The sequence below is a fragment of the Monopterus albus genome, unplaced genomic scaffold (assembly GCF_001952655.1).
Source record: "Monopterus albus unplaced genomic scaffold, M_albus_1.0 scaffold468.1, whole genome shotgun sequence".
NCBI classification, from domain to species: Eukaryota; Metazoa; Chordata; class Actinopteri; order Synbranchiformes; family Synbranchidae; genus Monopterus; species Monopterus albus.
In genome coordinates this window covers 16,453-37,520 of record NW_018128348.1, presented here as the reverse complement: position 1 = coordinate 37,520, position 21,068 = coordinate 16,453, and the positions used below count along the sequence as shown (strand labels likewise).

The following is a 21,068-nucleotide window of genomic DNA, read 5'->3' as shown; positions in this document are numbered from 1 at the left end:
CTGCTTGTGCATCCGAGACCTACAACCTCAGGAAAAGAGACACATTTCATGTGAGCTTTGAAGGGCTTTATTTAGTACTGCGCTCAATTCTGATGAGAAAATCCAAGGAACAATTTTCAGCGGAGCTTCCAGAATATCCAAATGACATGCTTCTGCAGCTATCCCTGGACATTCATCTCTCTCTCTGTTACTCTTTCTGTAAATGACAGCGAGTAAGAGACAGCAAAATAAAAAGAGAGCGAGACACACTGGTCTGTTGGCGTATTTGAGTTGCACCCTTTCCCTTAATTTCCTTATCAATTCTGCATCTCCTGTTTGTATTGCCTCTTGGGTATACACAGACCTCTTTATCTGCCTCTGAAGATTTTTTTTGTTTCCCTCCTCTTCTCCCCTGTAAGGGCATAAAAGATCACGATTGACCAAATTTTGCCTTGAACTAATGTTTTTAATACATACAAGCAAGACATGTGACAGTGTTTCAGTGTATATGCTCACATGGAAGTGCAAATCTTCATCCAAACATGTCTGATTACAGACAGCGGTGAAAAACAAAGGAAGAAATATTCTTTAATAAAACATAAGGCTGTCAGTACACATGTGCAGTTATAAAAACACTGCACTGGATCTGGGTAAAACAAATCATAAAATATCACTCTATCCTTAAGGGTCTCTAAAGGGGTCATCTGCATGGTTGACACGCAGCCATAATGACGATACCTCCCTGAACCATTACACTTCCCCTAATTACACTATATCTCCTTTAGTAGATGCAGTAGTGGGGCGTATGGGACATTTGGGCCAAAGTGAGCTCAATTTGCAACTCTTAGGTTCTTTTTAGGCACTTTTTTTCTGGTTGACTTACAAAAGCACACTGAGGGCCACTGTACCAGAGTCAAATTCCTTGTGTGTTCAACACTACTTGGCAAATAAAGATGATGCCGTTTCTGACCATTCAATACATACATTTGAGTGTGTACTGTTTCTCTAGGCAGCTAAACGCCTTATTTTCCGTACAGCTAAACTCCACACATCGCAATGATGCAGTTTTTGGGCCTGATGATTAGTAAGCTCATAAAACCACTTATGATTAATTCCCATGCAGCTGGAAAGCCAATCACGCATATACAATATCCTACAAGCCCTTCGACTACTGTTTTCAATTATCCCTTTATTTTGAAAGTCCTGAATAAACGTTTCCCCTGCTGCCTTTCCGCGCTCACGCGTTGTTTTGGGAACCCGGCGAGCGCGCGCTTCCCGTTCCGTAGCCGCCTGTCATCGTTCGGGCTGACATCACACGGAGGATTCGCCACAATGTCAAACATCCACAAGCAGCGCGAGCTCATGGCTTCCCCGCGCCACAATGAGAAGCGTCGCCTCGTGCTCCTGCTCATCCTATAAAGACAAAACTCCATTCACCTTTTATGGGTTTATGTTCCCGGACAGGATGCGTTTGAGGTAAGATGGGTCACTCTGTTCTTCTTTTTTTAATCGCTTATAATTAAGTTAATTTCGTTTCCCATATAGGTTTCTATCAAAATGATTAATAGTTCATTCTAATACAATTAGAAAACCTGATTTTAATGTTGCCAGCACCTTTTTTTATTCACCGTTTCATCGTTTTTCATCGTTTCAAAGTTGTCCGGCTCCAGCAGTGACTGTCGTAGGCTATTACGTAATCGGAGTGCGGAGACTGCTCATTGAGCTGCTGTTATGACAAATCTCTGATGGCACGACCCCGCTGCTTACGTTAATACAGCGTCATGTGGAGCTTCTCTTTTCTTTTCATTTATGGACAAACAATACGAAAAAGAACCTGAAATTACGCACAGTTATTATTGGCCCAACTAGGCTATAAATTCTCCACAAGTTGCATAAAAACGAGCTTACTGTGGAAACAGTAGCTCTGTCAGTGGAAAAAAACACTATGTAATATGACTTACTTAAGCCTCATAGAGTCTTTTAATACATTTTCTATTTTGTATTTTTATTGATACATTTTTTCAGGTATGGGACATGCATAGCAATAAAACAAAGATGATTCTTTAAAAATTATATACAGTTAATAGTTTGGGGTTTGGCTATATGATAAAAATCAATATCACAATATTAATACAACCTTAGATTTGTTACAACTTTTTGGTAGGGCACCTTAGTTTTATAAGTTGTAACACTGTCATGTAAGAGGAGAATAAAATCCAATCAAACTGGCTTATACCTGATCTAAAAAGCATTAGTTATTAATTTCTCAACTTAATTTTCAGAGCTATCACAATTTAAATTAGTATTGAATATGTTTCTGATACTGACACAAAATGACAAATATAGGCAAACTCATATGTAAAGTAATGATAATGTATGAACTATTATGATTTACAAAACTGAATCCAAAACAAATCCTTGATCCCTCATCATAAGGGGCCACTTAGTTATTCCATGAGTTATTCAGCCAGTCTGTGTGCTGGTGTGTGTCCCAGCAGGTCTGTTTGAGTGTGTGAACCAGGTCAGAGGTCATGCTGCGGAGGGAATCTGACTCCCGCGGCCTCTTTTCCTCCGGCGAGACGTCTGACAATGACTGTGAGGTACAGTTGCCTATTTATATCAGTTTTGTGCATAGCTCATGAAACTATATGCGGCATTCATTTACATTTTGTGACCTGTAATTGACTCAAACTTCCATTTTAACAATAGTGATGTATAGCTGATAGTTGCGATGAAACTATATATTCCATTGAAACATCTGGTAATGTAACACCCTGTGAAATACTGTAGTTATAGCCCTGCTGCTATCTGCTTCTTTGACTGAATCACATGGATTTATCATCAAATGTCTGCCACTACCAGTCACCCATCCTTCACTTTTGAGCAGTTCAAAATGCAAGTAGGTGAAAAAAGTGAAAAGCCAGAACTCTCACAGCTAAACCTCTGGTAGGGATGCATGGTATTAAAACTTCTGTTGATGATACCTGATAAACAACTGTCTCCATGTCCATCCTATATGATACTGTTAAATATTATATGCTTGTGTCCATCACTGCTTCACTCTTGTATTTTAAAGCTACTCTACTTAATTTCTTTCCAGGCACTAGAGTATCTAGTGAGACTCAAAACAAAGTCACACATTAACTGTTCCACACTGCTCTTTCCTTTCCCACCAGAGGGAAGAATATCTCATCTGAATCAAATTTGAGTCCTTTGGCTGTTTTTAACACAAAGCCAAACCAATGTTAACCCTGGTATCTGGTCTTCCTCTGTCCCTGAACACGGCCTCTTCAGTCTGGCAGCCACTGTTTTGGACTTTGTTGATGAGAGGTCCTTTGTAGCAGAGTATTTGACAATTCTTTTTTTTTTTTTAGCTTTGCTAGGTGGCAGGGTTTGGCTAATTTATGGACTATACTTTGACAACACAGGGTAGAAAAGCTGGAACAACAGCAGAAGCACTGTAGGCAGCAGAGTGTCGCTGAAGGGGGGGTAGTGTAGCTGAGAGACACCATGTCCTGTCCCATTTTCACTTGAACTGTCAGATAATATGTAAAATCGTAGTTAATGTGCCTTTAAGATAAAAAGGAAGGAGAAGGTATGTCAACAGATCACAGTTATTTATCCTCTCTGTCTTTCTCTCTCTGTCTCAGAGGGGGGTGAGTTGTGGAGAGGGAGACATAGTGTGTCTGTGCGAGGCTGGTCCCTGTACACTTTATTCAGGAGCACATACACCTACGCCGGTGAGTGCTCAGGCTTCTCACTTAAGCGTCTGTGGCCATCGCTCAGCCTGCTCGGAGCAGAGTGTTTCTTCATCTGTAATTGTGCTCTAAATACACGCCTTTAACTTTCTGCCGACCTCTCTGTCCCTCTGTTCCTGCCTTTGTGTTTTTACTGTATATTTTAGAGGAATACTTGCTGAAGTCAACCAGTCAATCGGTCTCTGCTTTCTCCTTGCTTTCTCTTCTCAGGAAACACTGCTGTGTGAACACTGTGGAAAAAACAGAGTAATGATAACCAGGTACTCTGAGGGATATGGCACAGAGGTAATGTGTGAGTGCATATGTGCTTTTGTGCATACAGTGTACATACTTCAGGCACTTGAGTATCTGATTGTCAGATACAACACCTTATTAAGGTTTTTGAAACATGTTTCACTTTGAGACGTAGCTGGAAAAGGGGGTTCAGTAAAACGCAACTCCCTGCTGTGTTTTTACACAAGGGGCTGCGTTGGTTGGAGGGTGAGGGGTTGCAGGGGGAGTATTGTAGGTGTGTAGGCCACGTTGTGACGAGTCAAGTCAGCTTCATTAACATCCAGTACCCTAACTAAGGAAAACACATGGTGTGTTATTATGGTGGCCCATATTAAATAGTGAATACTCATGCTAACAGGGTAAACAAAAGTCTTCTTTCTGTGGGCGCCCACATTTGCCAGGTGATGTCATCATCTGGTGTGGCAAAAGTTGAACCAGATCCAACTTTGGGTTGTAAACCTAGACAGTATGTCATTTAGTGGTAGGTAGCAGTCTTTGCACATAAGCCACTAGTCAGGAGATAGGATGTAACTACCAGTTTAAGAGCTCATTGGCCATGTGGAGAGGTGTCAACTGATTCATGCATAATAACAGCGGTAATAATAAATTGTGATGCATGAGCACACTCACACAGACAAATGTCGTCATTATGTGTCATTTGTGGTATAGTTGCAGTCGGTGATGATTCACTGGTGTTTGATTAGACAGCAACATAAAAGCAGGATACAGTGAAAAAGGCATTATATTTTTTCTCAAAAGAAAAATAGTTGTCATACTTTACCCATTTTAACAGCTGCCATCATAATATATGTGCATAATTTGTGTCTTTCTTCACACTTTCTCTATGCATGCACATTTTTTAATCTTTGTGTTTTTTCTCTGCAGGAGGAGTGTGCTTTGTCTGACCCTCAGGGGGAAAGTGACGCAGATGCTGATATAGAGGACGCAGATTGCAGGTTCGGTATACACAAACTCACGCATATTCACACACCTTACGTCTTTGCTTGTAGTTCTTCCCTTGTAATTGTCTGACCTTGTGTTTTGAACCTGAATGGTACAGACTCCAGGAGCCAGGTTCACTCCAGCGGATCAGCTCGCGGAGACGCAAACGTCCACGGGTAGCGCGGCAAGACACCACCGAGAGTGAAGACGATGGTGGGCGGAGCCACAGATCCCATCGCTGGAACCTCAGGCTCAGTCCTGACAGAGCACACAGCAGGACCATTCTGGAGGTAAAGAACATAATAATGTAGAGTCCTGTTAGCCGTACTCTTTAGTTTCCCACTAAGGCACAATTCAACACAACACAGAGGCTTCAGAATTAATGTGTTTTTACAACTGTTCTAGACGTTTTATGTAAAAATGTAGATGAGTACATCACAAAGCAAGGCTGCAACAGAGAAGCCGTGCAATTCTTACTACTTTAAATCCATAACAATCAAATGAAATCTGTCTTAACACTTCAGAGTTTCCAGAAAAAGGCAAACTATGGAGAAATGGTAGCGTATAATTTATTTGAATAAAGTTTAATTTAAATAGTATATGTGATGATATGCATTTTTACAATACTGTTCTATTTGTTTTTGTTTTTTTATTTTGATATTAATTTTGAGTTTGTTAACCATGACTTTACAAATGACAGTTTTTTTATGACATGTTTCAGTGTAGGGCTTCAAGGTTGATGTGTTTGAATTATAAACAGATCAGTTCTCCTTCCTTTTTTAACCACTAGAAGTGCTAGAGCAGTGTATATGTATTAGTGGGTCCTTGATTTATTTTTATCATGTGTTGACAGGTACTGTAAGTGACACAGTGCAGACACCCCAGCTGTTTTTTCACTTTGACTGACAGGAAATGCAGCAATGAGCCAGCAAGGGCACCCAGGATGAAGCCTGCTTGCTAGAAAACATGAATGTTAACAATTTAGATTTTAGATATGTAAAAAAATATCCTTGCAAATGTTTTAAGAAGGAAATGCATGTTTATTAAACATCAGCCTCAGTTGATTTGGGTAAGAAACACTAAATGTAAATAGAACTTTATTTCCACATGGCACCTTTAAAGGCTTATATATTGGGCTTATATTTTGTAGATACAAAACATGTGAATTATTAATATGGGTGAATATTTCTGGTGGACCAATAATCAGGTATAACCTACAATACCTCTTTCTTCTAGGAGAGCATATCACAGGTCAGGCCGCTGGTCATCTGTCAGCCGAACATCGAAAGGCAGAAGAGTCCAGGTGAACTGCCCCGAGGCTCCAAGCTGATGTCTCTGTGGCCGTCATCCCTCTCTCTCCCTCTTATTCTCCTCCTCTCGCTGCCTCTCTCTCTCTCCCTTGTCATTGTTATTGTGTCTTTCCTCCTACCATGGGCCAGAGCCTGACCCAGCTCTTCATCTGCAAAAGAAGAGTTTCATTCCAAAAATTACAGAAAGTCACTCTTGACATGTAGTGGATAGCACAAAATGGAAACAAAACTATGGTGTGTTAAGACAGGACAGCATGCTTTTAGAAATATTGAATTCAGATTTTCTGTTTTATCTACCAGAGTATATGAGATTACATTTAGAAGCATTTAAAATATCTTCTTTTTTAGGCAAAGTCGAACATTTGGCTCCATTATAACCAAAAAGGCACAAGTTGGAATAGTTCAGTGTTTCATACTGCACCTGTTAAAACAACACTCTATACAGAATCTGTTCATGACAAAAACATCAACCTTGTGCTTGCTTCTGCCTCATAAAATCTCACCTTCCATCTCACTTCCTCACCCCCTCATTTGTAAAAATAGACCTCTTGTCTCGCTCCTTGTTCTAATGAGCCACAGGAGCGATAGGTGGGGGGAAAGGTTTCACGGCTGCACAGGTACATTCAAACTGTAAAATAACAGACTCACTAGGAAAACGTAAACGACAATGCTGCTGAGCTATGCAATCTCTCTGTTCCTACTACGGCATCTGAACTGCTGTAAAAGAATGTCTCCTATGTCCTTGGTAGTCGCCTCACCTTCTTGACCCCTTTTCTCTCTGAGGAATACTGTAGTATTGCGGACTGGTGGTTCTAAAATAGAGCATGACCCGATTAAAAAAGCAATATCGGAGAAGAGATCTGATTGTGTATGATCTACAGTACATCTGTTGTTTCATGAATAGGGTACATGTATGATTTTACTTGTTGCACACTGGATCCTTCTCTTTTTTCCTGCCTGCACTTGTGTATGTTTTTAGTAAAATAAGGTGACCTCACATTAAAATGAGCTTTAGTGGAAATTAATTATGTTAAAGCAATTTAAAGATTTAACCAAACTATGTTTTAGTCTTATAGTTCAAACATTACTATCATATTTAATATTATTTATGTCTGTGTTTGTGAATTATTAGCTAGAAGAAAGGTGAGCTTGACAATCAGTCATGCTGCTTATTTCAAATTGAAATAGCTTCTCTGTACTGTATATTTAATGTTATGTTTTTTGTATGATTTTGAAGTCATGTTTTTTTTTTTACACCACACTGAGGTTGCTTATATTCCTGTGGAGAAATGTTTCCAAATTAAGATCACGTTGAGCTAAGTGAATTAATGTCTAGGACCTTTTTGTCTTCTAACTTGTTGCATTGCCTTATATCTTAAATTTAATTTCCACGTGTATGTTCACCTCTGTTTCATGGAGCCATAAAAGTTCAATAAAACTAGATTGTATTTTGACAAAAAAAACCATCTTTTTTGTGTAAACTAGCAGTGTAAAAACACCATGTTGTGGTTTTTTGAGGGCTTATGTGTGAGACCACTGCTTAATTAGACACATCCGGAGTCTCTAATGGTAACACCCTTAAAAGCACAACTTGCTTTTACACTTCAGGATTTGTAAGGGTAAAAAATGAGATGTAACATGTTACTGAGATTTAGAGGTATGCTAGACTGATTGGATGGAGGCGTGCTCCCTGTTAATTTTGGTAAGTTTTTCCTGAAATGCTGAACTGTTCCTTTTAATTTTTATACAGTGTCTCCTACAAGTGAAGATGATACTTGCCCTTCTTCTCCTATGAAGAATGCATGTCCCAGCAGGGCTTGTAGCTCTTGCGGAAAGGGCCTGAGGGGGAGGGTCCCATAACGAGGTTAACACTCTTCACTCCTCCTCTCATTGTTGTCATGGTAACAATCAGGACTGCAGAGGAAACAGACTTCTCATCAGTAGATTGAGAGCTACTGCCCAGAGTGAAACACATAACTGTAGGTGATAATGTGAATGCAGTAACATCTGCACATCATCTGTGTAACAAACTCAGGATGTGAACATGATGGTAAACAATACGTTTAACTTTGTTAATGCGACTCTGCTCTCCTCCATATCAAATAATGCTTTGCTCTGTGGCATTTACAGAAAAGTTGTTTTCAATATATGATTCAGTTTTATTTTTTAAATTTCAATGGAGCTGTGTGATGGTTGGATACAATACATTGATTGTACAGAGCTTTTTCAGGGTGTCTCTAAAAAGCATGTGTATTCTGAGCTGCAAAGCTGTAAAGAAGGCTTTCTTTGACATTTGAATGCTTACACACAACACAATCTTCAGAAAATTTTAAAATGTAAAATATTTAACTCAAGTTTTCACCTTATTTAAATTCATCTTCTCTTTTTGCATAGGTTCGATTATTAATCCGACTCATTTGTCTGCTTCTTTGAACCTCCTTGTGTGTCTGCACAGCAGGTACTGTACACTGTGTGTGTGCGATGCCTCACACATGAGTGGCAGAGTCATTGTGTCTTCAGGTAGGAGTTTGTTTAAAGCGAGGTTTTGGTGCCCACCAGTTTCATTTCCCGCACACCCACTCATTGTGCATTAACTTCAGAGCATTTCAACAGCAACTCACCCCTTCTTGATAAAATTAAAGTGTGGTTACTTTAGAGGATTTACAGTAGGAGGAAAAATTGCCTCAGGGTTAAAGAGACAGGATCTTCAACTAGGGAATATGGGTTTGGACTTCCTGTTTACATACAGTAGCTGATTGCTTTTAACTGGTCAGCGCTGCACATTTTTTAACAACAGGCTTCCACATGGCTAAAGCTGTTACAAGCTAAGAAAATGTTATAACTGCAATCCAATTTAATAAATTAAGGACTTTACACATATTGTACAAGGACAGGGCATGTTTGTGAGGGTCTATTGTCAGCTGCTTGTAATCTGTGAAGCTGTTTTTCAAGTCAGGCTTACAATGTGACCCAGCTCTTTGCTTTCTCTGTCATTAAACAAAGCTGACAGGTATAAGCAGTGTTGCTTTGTTGCCCCTCTGGCCTCCTTCTTCCCCTCTGGCATCTCAATGCCTGACCCAGATTCTCGTGTTTGGACGTGGAGGAGTAATGTGATCCCTCTGATGACCCTCTAGACATTTATACTAATCCCCAAGTCATATGTCCCAGAATAAAGATCCCAGCCAAGGCTCCCCTGAGATGTTTACAGTATAAATTTAAGACCTGTATAGCATGATCACAGTAACTGACTGTAATGTTGAATCATTTAAGAACATCGATAAACCGCATAGCCTGTAAACACAGACCTGTCTAATAAACAGTAAAAAGTAATAGTAAGGTAACAAACTGAGAAAACAAAGGAAACAGTTATTCATATATTAAAGCATAATTACAAACCAAACATTTAATGCATGAACCCTTCCAAACCTTTGATACTCAAGACTGACACCCTAAACAGTCTAAGATTACCTAGTGATATAGTACTCAGCATATACTGAAGGATCATGGGTGCTCATACCACCCTTGACCAATCTCATGCAGGAGGAGAGAGAGGCAAGAGAGGAACAAATAGACACAGCTGGTGTCTGCAGACAGGATAAGAGGTAGACCTGCTTGGAACAATATTAGCAACATCCAAACAGTAGACTGGACATACATAATCTTCTTGCTCATAAACTGTGTGAAAAGTAAGTGATCTGCAATCTTTTGTCTTCTAGAGGTGTAGGTGTAGGGGATTAGTACAGATTATAACTATAATGAATTAAATGGCAGTAGCTAATTCATGCCTCGAGAAAGACTGGGAGGAAGGAAAAAGAGAGCTGGAGGAAAACAGGAGGAGAAGGTGGAGGGAAAGGGTGAGTTGTTGGGCAAAAGTGGAGGTGAGTGACAAAGAGGAAGGTGGAGAACAAGAAGATGATAACAGTGAGGAAGAGGAAGAAAATGAAATTAGGGAAAAGGTAAAGGAGTGGGAGGAAGATATGGAGGTGAAGGAAGCAGATGAAACTGGAGATGAGGAGGAGCTTAAGGAGAACAGAAGGGAGGACAAGGAGGAACACAAGAAAGTTACTGAATCAGATGAAAGGGCTGACATGGAAAAAGAGGAGGATAATGAAGTGGAGGAGATGGCTACAGATAATGGGGAGATGGATGAACATGAGAAAGAAGTGAAAAAGGTACAGGAAGTGGGGGAAAGGGATAGAAAAGGAGAAAATGGGGTAGAATGGAAATTTATGGGGAGAGAGAAAGATGATGAAGAGGAGGAGGTGAAGGAAGGAAAGGCACTGGAGGACGAGAAGAAAGAGGGACAACATGACAATGAGGCGGAGGTTAAAGAGACTTGGGAGGTGGAGGAGGTGGAAACAGAAGAAATGGAGGAAGAAGGAAAAAACGAGGTAGAGAGTGAGGGGGTAGGTGAGGAGGAGAAGCAGGTGTGGGCAACAGATCAGGTCCAGGAGGAAGATGATGGAGAACAGCTGCTCAGAGAACAGACAAGAATGGCTGAGGCTGAGAATATTCAGCAAAACCAAGAATGTAAAGCTGATGCAGAAGAACCGGTTGCACAATGCTGGACAACTAAAGATGAAGAGCTTCAAGATTTTCACAAAAAACCTCAAGAAGAAGAAGAGGAGGAAACTACAGATGATGAGGAAGCAGATCAATCAACAGACAAAGAAGGAAACAGTAATGGTGAAGATGTGGTAAAGATTTACACTAGACTTGATTATCCCACAGACATTTTCCACACCTTGACACAGTTCAGGGACTCCTCCCTTCTCACTGACCTAACATTGAGCACAGATGAGGGGAAGAGTCTCCATGTACACTCCCTCATCCTGGCTGCTGTCAGTTCCCTTATTTTTGGCCACCTGAGCAAAAGCAATCTAGAAATCAACAGACCTGATGAAAGAAAAGACAGTGATACAAGTATTGAGGTCCGCAGGTGGTCGGTGTCTCTGGGTCCAGAAGTAGATCATGTTGGATTAGAAGCAATTGTGCAGTTTGCCTACACAGGGCTCATACCATGTTTGAATGAGAACAGTGTGGACCAAATAAAGTCTGCAGCTCAAACTCTGGGTGCCTCCAGGGTGCTGGAGCTCTGCACCGAGGAAAAGTCCACAAAAACTGGAGGGCAGAAGAAAGATGAAAGGATCTTGGCTGAAGAACAAATGATGATCAGTCTTCAGTCGATCAAAGGTCTTTGGATGGACAGATTGGGCTGTGATGTCATTCTGGAAGCTATCGGAGGATCGCTTCACGGTGAGTAGGTCACCAGTAGATTAATTTACACAAAAGTATAATAGTAGCCTACTGTAGGTGAATTCCAGTTCCCCTAATTGCATCCATGTTTCTCTCAGTGAATCAATAACTGAATTCAGTGTTGAGCTCTGTCTCTAGAAACAGTTTACCTCCAGTAGAACATCATTTTTAATATCCCTGGTATGCAATACAGGGTTTGATACTTTTCAAAGAGAGAGTCGTCATTACTCAGTGCTGTGTTGCCTTCAGTCCACAGAGTCATCCTGGCTGCAACTAGTGACTACTTCCGTGGCATGTTCACCTTGGGTATGAGAGAGTCCTATCAAGCTTGTGTTACCCTTCCCTTACTGTTGGCTTCTGAGCTGGAGGTTCTGATCAGCTGCTCCTACAGCGGGGCTCTGCCCCTCAGGTGGAGCTGTGTCTTTGAGATCACCAGCACAGCTCTCCAGCTTCAGCACCAACCTGCCCTCTCCTTGTGCTTTAACTTCCTGCAGCAAGAACTTAATCCCCAGTCCTGCCTGGATGTGGTATCTTTTGCCGAGGCTTATGAGATAGTGCAGCTTCTCGAAGTTGCTGATGATTTTGTCTTGCGGCAATTTCAAAAGGTGGCATGCACCTCGAAGTTCAAGGACCTGCCAGCCAAACAGTTACTTAAGTACCTGAACAGTCACTCACTTTGTGTTTCATCAGAGCTTGTTGTATTCAAAGCAGTGGCAGCATGGATCCAAGCTAAGCCCAAGAAAAGGTTTAAACTTGCTAAGGAACTGATGAAAACTATCCACTTTTCTCTGATGACCTTCAAGGAATTCAGAGAGGTCCAGTCTCTGAAAATGTGGTCTGATCACAGCCTGGCAGAGCTCTACGAATCAGTCCTTCAGGATTTCTGCTCCAGTGAGACTGCACCACAGAGTCAGTGCCGCATCTATCTACCAAAAGAGAGTCTGGTCTTGATTGGAGGTGATCAGATCTCTGAAGATCTGGGCAGCCGAAGCATCAGCAGAGAACTCTGGTTTGGGAATTCACTGAGGAATCACACAGGAATAAAAAAAGCCCTGGAGTGGAGAAAGCTGGGGGAGATGCCAGAGCCAGCGAGGTTCAGTCATGAGGTGGCAGTGCTCAGCGGACAACTGTACATATTTGGGGGCAAGAAGTATTATGGCAGCGGTGACACCCTAAATTCTGTTTACAGGTGAGAGAGGATGATCTTGGATCACAACTAAGTACAACTGTTCTAAATAAGTTTTTCATGGTTTCTATTACATTTGTCACTACACCTGTAGGTATGACCCTGTTCACAGCAGCTGGGAGAGCCTGGCTGAAATGCAGGAAAAAAGATGCTCTTTCTCTGTGGTTGTGCTGGATGGAAAGATATACGCCATCGGTGGACACTGTGACCCTGAGCATATACATAGTGTGGAACAATACTGCCCCACTGCAAACTCATGGAGGTGCATTGGAAGGGACATTCATCTTTCTGTTTTTCTAATACTAACATCCAGTAATTTTAATGCTAGTTTATTGCATGGTTGTTATAACCTGGTAGTTCTCATCTGCTGTAGATAGCCAATTATCTGACATACCATGTCTCAGATTGAACAGTGTAGACAGTAAACTCTCACATTAAAAAATCTCCTTCTTTCAGCTTCACCTGGCCTTTGGATCTGCCTCTGAGTGGGCATGTAGCAAAGGTTTTACAAGGGAAGATCTTCATCTCAGGAGGGCGGAACAGTGACATCCAATGTGTTGCACATATGTTTCTATACTACCCAGAGACAAGGAGCACCTATCTGGCAAACATGACTAAACCTCGAGCTCATCACTGCATGGAGACCCTGGGTGAATGTCTTTATGTAGCAGGTGGAACCACCACAGATGAGAACATGTCTATTGTTGACCAGCTAGCTTGTGAGGCATACAATCCAGCAACCGACTCCTGGACTGCCTTCACATCTCTACCACTGCCACATGTAGGAGCAGGAAGTGCAGTTTTGGAGGATAGGTTTTATGTGCTTGGTGGGTACAGCCAGGAAGACTACAGTGACACTAAGATGGTCCATCGCTATGATCCCACCACACGGAGATGGGAGAACATGGGCAAGATGCCTGGGCCAAACAACGACTTAAGAGCATCTGTGCTGTGTTTACCACCACATTTTCGTTTGTAAGATATAGTGACAGTAGTAGCAACAAGATTTTTTAAAAATAGTTTGACAAAGATTTTTCTATTTTACAAGATGTAAAGATGATAAGCTTGAGTTTCATAATACTTTGATCAAAATTACTTTATCTTACATAGTGCATGGATTAATCCTTTAAGCAGGCTAAGTGTATTATATGCAGTACATTATGTAATAGTACTATACACTGTATAAAAAGTGCATTATCTTCGGATTTAATGTACTGTACTCAAAAGGTGCTGTAATAAAATTGTTTTTGTTTTAATTAGGGATGCAATGATAATATAAATTTCAATTAAATAATAAACTATAGCATATCATGTATTGCAATAACCAGCAATGAACAAAAGGGGGAGCTGGTGCTACATTATGCTTTACTCTTAGAAGAAGGTTGGTGTGTGCACCGCAGGTGCAGAGACCTGTGTTTTAAGGTTACCAGAGACAGAAGATGAGTTTGTAAGATGTTTATTGTTTTGAAAATACTGTTATGGAGATTCGCAAATGTATATTTTTGTTAAATTGTACTTAAAAAGAAAAACCTACACTGAGTTTTCAGTATTCAGTTTTTTATTAAAAAAATGTGTTTTATTAATTATGGAGGTAATCTTCACCAAGATTATTATACTGTTGACATTTCTATGGCAGCACATACTTTATGGCTGTGTCATAGTGTAAATGTTCTCAGGAACCACAGTGCAAATACATAGTGTTTGATCATCTACAGTAGATACAGAAGAGAAGCCGCTAAACAAGTCACCAAATGTTTGCAATAACACCATTCAAGATTTCGAGTGGTTGAATTTCAAAGTTAGAGCACTTTAATGATCCACTAAAGGAAGTAAGTCAATTTAGTGCAGACTGGTTGTCTGCGAAACCCAATAAGTTAGGTGAGTTGAACGGGAACTCAACTAGATCGACTTGTTTGTTAGCGATTTATGATCAGGGTTCTCACACATGTCGAATTTTTCTTCGCCTAGTGTATTGTTTCACTTGCATTTAAAATAAAGTGATCCTAAAAAGCACTTGCATCTAGACAGTAAAGTCCTGCACCAAACTATGTAATGACAGACATAATCACCACAACAAACTATATCAAATGAGGACCTGCCCAGATTTGGAAATGGGGTCACACGACTGTTTTATTTCACAGCAAGTCCTTTTAAAATAAACTGAGAAGACCAAGTGAACATTTACTGCCAGTCATAATCAATAAATCCAAACAAAAGCAAAAACCACTTTGTTATCTGTTTAGGGTAATCTGTAAAATGTTTAATTTTGTTTCATTAAATATAATAATGGAATAAAACTGAAACATTTTTAAATAGCTAACTTTGTCACTCAGCAACAAGGTAAAACTTGCATAACATGAACCATAGCAGTAGACTTACATCTAACTTAAAACCTAAATCTAATTTGTTAATGATCCAAAACACTCAAGTAGATTACACTAAAAAAGTCTGTGCATTCTAACAAATGCTATATGTGCAGCAATATATTGTAATCATTTCACCATGAAGCTTCAGTCATGGCGATCACCTACTTACTGTCTAAAGTGCTGAGGCAGTTGGAACAGACAGGCCCGAATGTCACTAACAGCCCCCAGCAGTTTCCCCATATTCTCCCATCGCTGTGTGCTGGGGTCATACCGGTGGACCAGTCCAGACTCACTGTAGTCATCCTGGCAATATCCTCCCAGTATATAAATCTTCTCCTCCAGGATAGCTGAGGCTGCACCCACATGTGACACAGGCAGTGGTGCAAAATCAGTCCAGCAGTCAGTCACAGTATCATACACCTCACAGGCTTGTTGGTCAGTGTAATATTTCCTCAGGTTACACACTCCACCAGCAACGTAAAGATGACCTCGGAAGGCCTCCATACAGTGCTGGGCCCGGTCATGGGTCATTTCTGCCAGGTAGGTGGTTCCTCTCTCTGGGTGGTACAGGAACATGGAAACCAGACACACATACTTACAGTCAAAACCTCCCGAAATGAAGATTCCTCCATCTACAACTGTGGCAGCATAGCCACTCAAAGCCTGGTCCAGTGGATGGACAAAGCTGAGAAAAATGAAACCAGAGTCAGCAAACAGGAACATAGTGCAGGTGTAAAACCAAATAATCTAGCATCTAAGGCCAAAGAAAAAATTGAGAAAAGACTGGCCAATGATTGAGCAGTTAAAAAGCCACGAATTTCAGTATCTGAATAATCTGAGTCATTCTATCATGTACCTTTAAACCTTATGAGAAAAATGCTGGTGACATTGCACAAGTTTAGGAATTCCAAGCAAAAACTACTCCTCCTGCCATCCAAATGCACGCGTGCACACACACACACACACACACACACACACACACACACACACACACACACAGAGAGAGACAACTAGACAGGTAGATGACTGATACTACCATGTCTGTGTAATTGCCTCCTTCTGGCTTGAAATGCAAATGCCCAAAACTCCCTAAGTAGTACATTAGACATTTCCAGGTATGTAATGTCAACATTCAGTGGTTCTTGATATTTTCTATCTTATCCATTGAAGGAGGAAACAAAGGTTACCAAGACAAGGAAGCACTTAGAAGCAACTGTACTGTACCTGATGCAGTCAAAGTGGTGCCATCTGCTGGCCAAGTCTTGGTATTGCATTTGCATGAAAAGACTGAGGCTCAAAAAATACAGTGCTGTAATTGAACTCACAGCTTTCATCCTTATTGTTTAATATCATATTATTTAAAAAATTGACCAGTATTAATAAGCAGATTGACAACATGTGTCAGCATTTCAATACCTGATATATGAGAGTTTTGGCATGCTAAAGCTGGACCTTGATACATCTTGCCCAAGTACCTCTGCTTTGACTGCTCAGTACTGTGTCATGTGCTCTGCTTTAAGTGTAACATCATTAGTCTTACCTCCATGAGTCAGTGTGTGGGTTGTACATCTCCACGCTGTCTTCATTGGTGTTGATGTCCTTATCTCCACCAATGGCATAAAGGCACTCCTCATGTACCACCACTGAGAAATTACTTCTATACTCTTGCATGTCCGGCAGCCTTTTCCAGCTGTCCTGCTTGGGGTCATAACTAACATGTGTGTAATCAAAGTAAAGATGGAAAAAGTGAGAGCATAGTTATGTATCTGTGTGACAAACTGCTTATTAAAAGTGAGAATAGGATGTTTGCACAGTGATTGCGCCTTATACCTATAGGCAGATTTCATCATGTCATCCTTGGCATAGAAGTAACATCCTCCAACCACATATAGCTTCCCCCTCAGTGCTGCTACTCCATGCCTGAACTTCGGCTTGTCTGGCATCTCACACAACTTTCTCCACTCTATGTCCTTGACTAACCCTGTGCCACTGCGTATGGAATTTGCAAACCACACTTCTCTGCTTGGTATGCGTTGACCCACATCTGGGTTCAGCTGGTCTCCTCCGACTAGAACCAGGGCATCTTTGGGGCGCCTGACCCTGCACAGATCCTGGCTTTTTGGAAGGCTGAAACCAAATTCCTTGAGCGCAGAACCATAAAGTTCCACCTCCTTGTCTCCAAAGCACTCCATGCGCAAGTTAACCGCCCTGACCTCCCTGAACTCTCGAAAGGTCATGAGGGGAAACCGGACGCCAGTCATCAGTAAGCCAGCCTGGCCTAGTCTCTCTTCAGGATCGGCCTCAATCCATGAGATTACAGCTCGAAATACAGCCAACTCTGATGGAACGCACAGACCATCGCAGCAGAGGAAGTCTACCAGCTTCTCAGCTGGTAGGTCCAGAAACTTTGCTGTGGCTGACACCTCCCAGAAGTTCTTCAGTACAAAGTCATTGGCTTTTTCAAGAAGCTCTAACATCCCATAGGCTTCAGCAAAAGATGCCACGTCAAGGCAAGAGCTTGCCTCCATTTCCTGTTGCATGAAGTCAAGGCAAAGCGAAAAGGTTGGCTGGAACTGAAGCTGGAGGGCTGTGCAGGTGATTTCAAAGACACTCTCCCAACTGAGTGAAAGGTTCCCACTGTAGGAGCACCTAATAAGAACCTCTAACTCAGATGCTAACAGAAAGGGAAGGGCAACACAGGTTTGATGGGATTCCTTCATCCCGCTGGTGAACATGCCACGGAAATAATCACTGCTGGCTGCCAGGATAACTCTGTGGACTGGAGACAGACACAAATAAAGTTCACACATTGATCACAATCAAATAATCATCAATACGCTGCTAAAGATTAGAGTCAACAAAGAACATGTCCACTTACCATGGAATAAAGCCCTGTTCACATTCAATATCACATCACATCCTACTCTGTCTGCCCACAGCTGTTCAATGGACTGAAGCGTAATTGTCATCTGTTCTAGAGCAGAGATCTTTTGTTCTTCTTTCTTGGTACTTCCATCTTCTTTTAGCCTTCTTTCCTTGTTGCAGAGATCCATCACTCTTGGAACTCCTAATACCTGAGCTGCAGCCTTAATCTGAGGCACTGTGTCTTTGTTTAAAGATAATACAACCCCAGTGTAGGCAAACTCCACCACTGCCTGAAGCCCAACATGGTCAACATCAGTATCCAAAGACAGTGACCACCTATGAACGCCTGCATCTTTGTCACTGTCTGATTGTTGCCATTTTTTTCTCCTTAGTGTCTCCAGGATGAAGGAGCTGACAGCAGCCAGGACAGCTGAGTGTACATGGAAACTGATCCCATTCTCTGTGATCAGAGTCAGGTCTGTGAGAAGAGATGAATCTGAGAATTCCTTCAGGGCCATGAATAACTCTTTAGGGTAGGTTTTGCTGTAGTATGTGTGAACCCTAGCACAGAGCCCTTTTCCCTCAAATTGCTCCTCAGTCATTTGCTCCCCAATTATTTCCTGACTAGTTCCACTCATTCCGACCTCTGACCCTTCTTCCTTAGCCATCCAACTCGTCAGGCCCATCCTAGAGTCATTGTATGCAACGATCCTTCTCAGCTCTCGGTTGTCCTGCTCTATCCCTTCTCCACCTTCTTCAATCACTCTTTTCCTCCTTTCCTTGTCTCTCCTCCATCGCTCTTCCCATTCCAATGGCAGGTAATGCCTGGTGAACTCCATGTCAGTGATGATCTCTTTGAAACAACCTCAGTACCTGCAGTGGCCTTCTTGTTCTTTATAATTGCTGATAATATTTAGTAAAAGCAGTCAAATGGCTGAATTTTCTATTCTTGCTATTTACTTTTTCTCTGCACAAACCTTTCACCCTCAAATCCTCTCTGTCTCGCTCAGACTCAGTTTTCCTCAGTGCATAAACAAGAGGTTATTAATAGCTACTGGGCCAGAGAGATTCGGTTTCAACTGAGTCTTCACAACAAGGAAGGTGAGATGAACTTCAGTGTCCAAGTTAGATTTCTTTGGTGCGACAGTAAAGAGCAAGGTAAAATATCCCCTACTATAGACCTAGCCTATCTTTGACTTCAACTTTAACAGCGCTCTACTTTTATCTCCATCACTCTTTTGGTTTCATTTGGCAGGCACAATCCAGCAATGTTCTGTCAGTGGTGATAGAATTACTAATGACTTTCAACAAACCCTAACTTTTGTAAGCATTATAAATGTGCTATTTTCTGTCTTCATAAATATACACTTCGCTGTAATGTTAATCAAAAAAAAAAATTTTAGACTTACCTTAGCCAATAATGAGCCACGTAGACAATGAACAATTTCTGTCAACTAGTAACGCCATAAGAATCCAAAAGAAAAAACTACCAAGAAGACATAATAAAAGTCTTAACTTTATTTAGAGATATAGTTTTCGCAGTAGCCTTGAATAAACACCCATAAACATGTCTATAACACAAACAGAAATTAACCTCAACTTAGATTTCATTCACTGTCAGTTAACAGTCATTTCAGTAATATACACAAATTTGGCAGCAAGAAGAAGCCATCTGCACTTAACAGCATGGTGACAGAACTAAGTACTATTATAATAATATACTACTATGTTCAAATATAATTATACAGAGCTATAGCTTTCCATGCAAACCTTGTGTTGAATTATTCTGTAGTGAGCTTATACCAAAGTTATGACTACATATAGTTTCTTTTGGCAGTAATGCATTAATCTTGCACTTGACTGTGTTGTGGAGAAGTCAAATACTAGCAACATCTCAAAGCTTCAAAATATGAGCAACTGTATCTCTTACATTCAGTGCAAGACCTGTGGAACCATAAGCATCATTTTAATTTCACTGGAGCTTCACACTAAATGATTATTTTGTACTGCAGTATCAATATATTTATACTACTGTTTACATAAAAGCATAAATGGTAGAACAGTGTTTAACCGTTAGCCCCACTCACAGTCTTCATGCTCACTGGGACTTACTAATCTTATGTGGCAGTAAACACGCCACACGGTCACGCCGAATACTGCTCTTAACTAGGACTAGGTACATACGTATGTAGGCTCAGTTAATAATGTGTAAACACAACTTTGCCTTTGCTACTACATTTATCTTCAAAATTATAATATGCCACATACTTTCACACATGAACAAATTTCATTATCTTTATTGCATTGTTAAAAAAAGTGTATTAATTATGCTCATAATGTGACTTTGTAGCAAGCTAATTTATTGAATAATGCACTAAAACTAGAAATATACTGATATATACTTATAACTGGTATAATGGCTTTTTGACAGACTTCAAAGTAACTGTTAATCAAAAAAAGTTCCAGATAGAATAAATGAAAATATTGTCAGTATTGTCAAAGTTATTGCACACATAGTAGATGATTACATCACAAGACATAAAATAACTCAAACAAAAAGCTAGTCTTCCTCCCAACTGTCACTAAGGACTTGCTCAAGGGGAATTTGTTGGGTTTTTTCCTCTATAATAATAATAAAATAATAGCCAGGCCACAGTAGAAATAACTAGCAAAGGAAACTGTATGGATGAGTAACAGAGAATGAAAAACATAGGTGAGAAACAGCAGAAACTAAGACAGGCAGATGGGTAAGTATACTGATGGCACAGGAAAGTGCAACAGTCCAACCACTAAGGCAGGCTCAGGCAAGAAACACAGTAAGAATACTGGTAGAACCTGGGTATGGGGCATGTAAACAAACCAGAGTAGGTAACAGACTAATTCATGGTCAAAGGAATGGAAACATTTCATTTCAAAACAGACAGGACAGGCAAAACGTTCAGAAGATGGCAAACCACTACTCAAAACCAGGGAGAAACTGGAGTCCCACACAAAATAATTCAGACAGAAACTTGGGGACAAAATACTGACCAGAGGATCAACAGATCAAATGTCCATACACAGATGAAAGCAGTGTTTTGAGCAGGGGAAAAGCAGCGTCAGGAAAATGAACAGGTCAGAACCAGGATGAGCA

The 21,068-nt window shown here is 40.8% G+C and overlaps 3 protein-coding genes across 6 annotated transcripts in view; 2 read left to right on the top strand and 1 right to left on the bottom strand.

Annotated features, from left to right (window-relative positions):
• The first annotated feature begins 992 nt into the window (after window positions 1-992).
• On the top strand, window positions 993-8,512 carry LOC109952520 (uncharacterized). 4 transcript variants are annotated; one of them, XM_020587643.1, is made up of 7 exons: window positions 993-1,455; window positions 2,475-2,579; window positions 3,630-3,719; window positions 3,948-4,022; window positions 4,896-4,966; window positions 5,071-5,242; window positions 6,189-8,512. In XM_020587643.1, the coding sequence occupies exons 2-7, from the start codon at window positions 2,511-2,513 to the stop codon at window positions 6,396-6,398; spliced, it is 687 nt and encodes a 228-aa protein (XP_020443299.1). In that variant the 5' UTR covers window positions 993-1,455; window positions 2,475-2,510; the 3' UTR covers window positions 6,399-8,512. The 4 variants fall into 4 exon arrangements, with proteins under 4 accessions (XP_020443299.1, XP_020443300.1, XP_020443298.1 ...); XM_020587644.1 differs by having other exon boundaries at window positions 2,463-2,579; XM_020587642.1 differs by having other exon boundaries at window positions 994-1,455; window positions 2,478-2,579.
• A 1,979-nt stretch (window positions 8,513-10,491) lies between these two features.
• Window positions 10,492-13,767, top strand: si:ch211-63p21.8 (kelch-like protein 33). The gene is made up of 4 exons (XM_020587635.1): window positions 10,492-11,518; window positions 11,768-12,707; window positions 12,799-12,966; window positions 13,161-13,767. Exons 1-4 carry the CDS (start codon window positions 10,492-10,494, stop codon window positions 13,681-13,683), a joined length of 2,658 nt encoding a protein of 885 aa, XP_020443291.1. The 3' UTR covers window positions 13,684-13,767.
• A 6,957-nt stretch (window positions 13,768-20,724) lies between these two features.
• Window positions 20,725-21,068, bottom strand: part of LOC109952519 (poly [ADP-ribose] polymerase 14-like) — a 16,297-nt gene continuing 15,953 nt past the window's right edge. Inside the window, exon 15 of the mRNA XM_020587641.1 lies at window positions 20,725-20,770. Within this exon, the coding sequence (XP_020443297.1) occupies window positions 20,725-20,770 (46 nt within the window). The remainder of the gene's footprint in view (window positions 20,771-21,068) is intronic.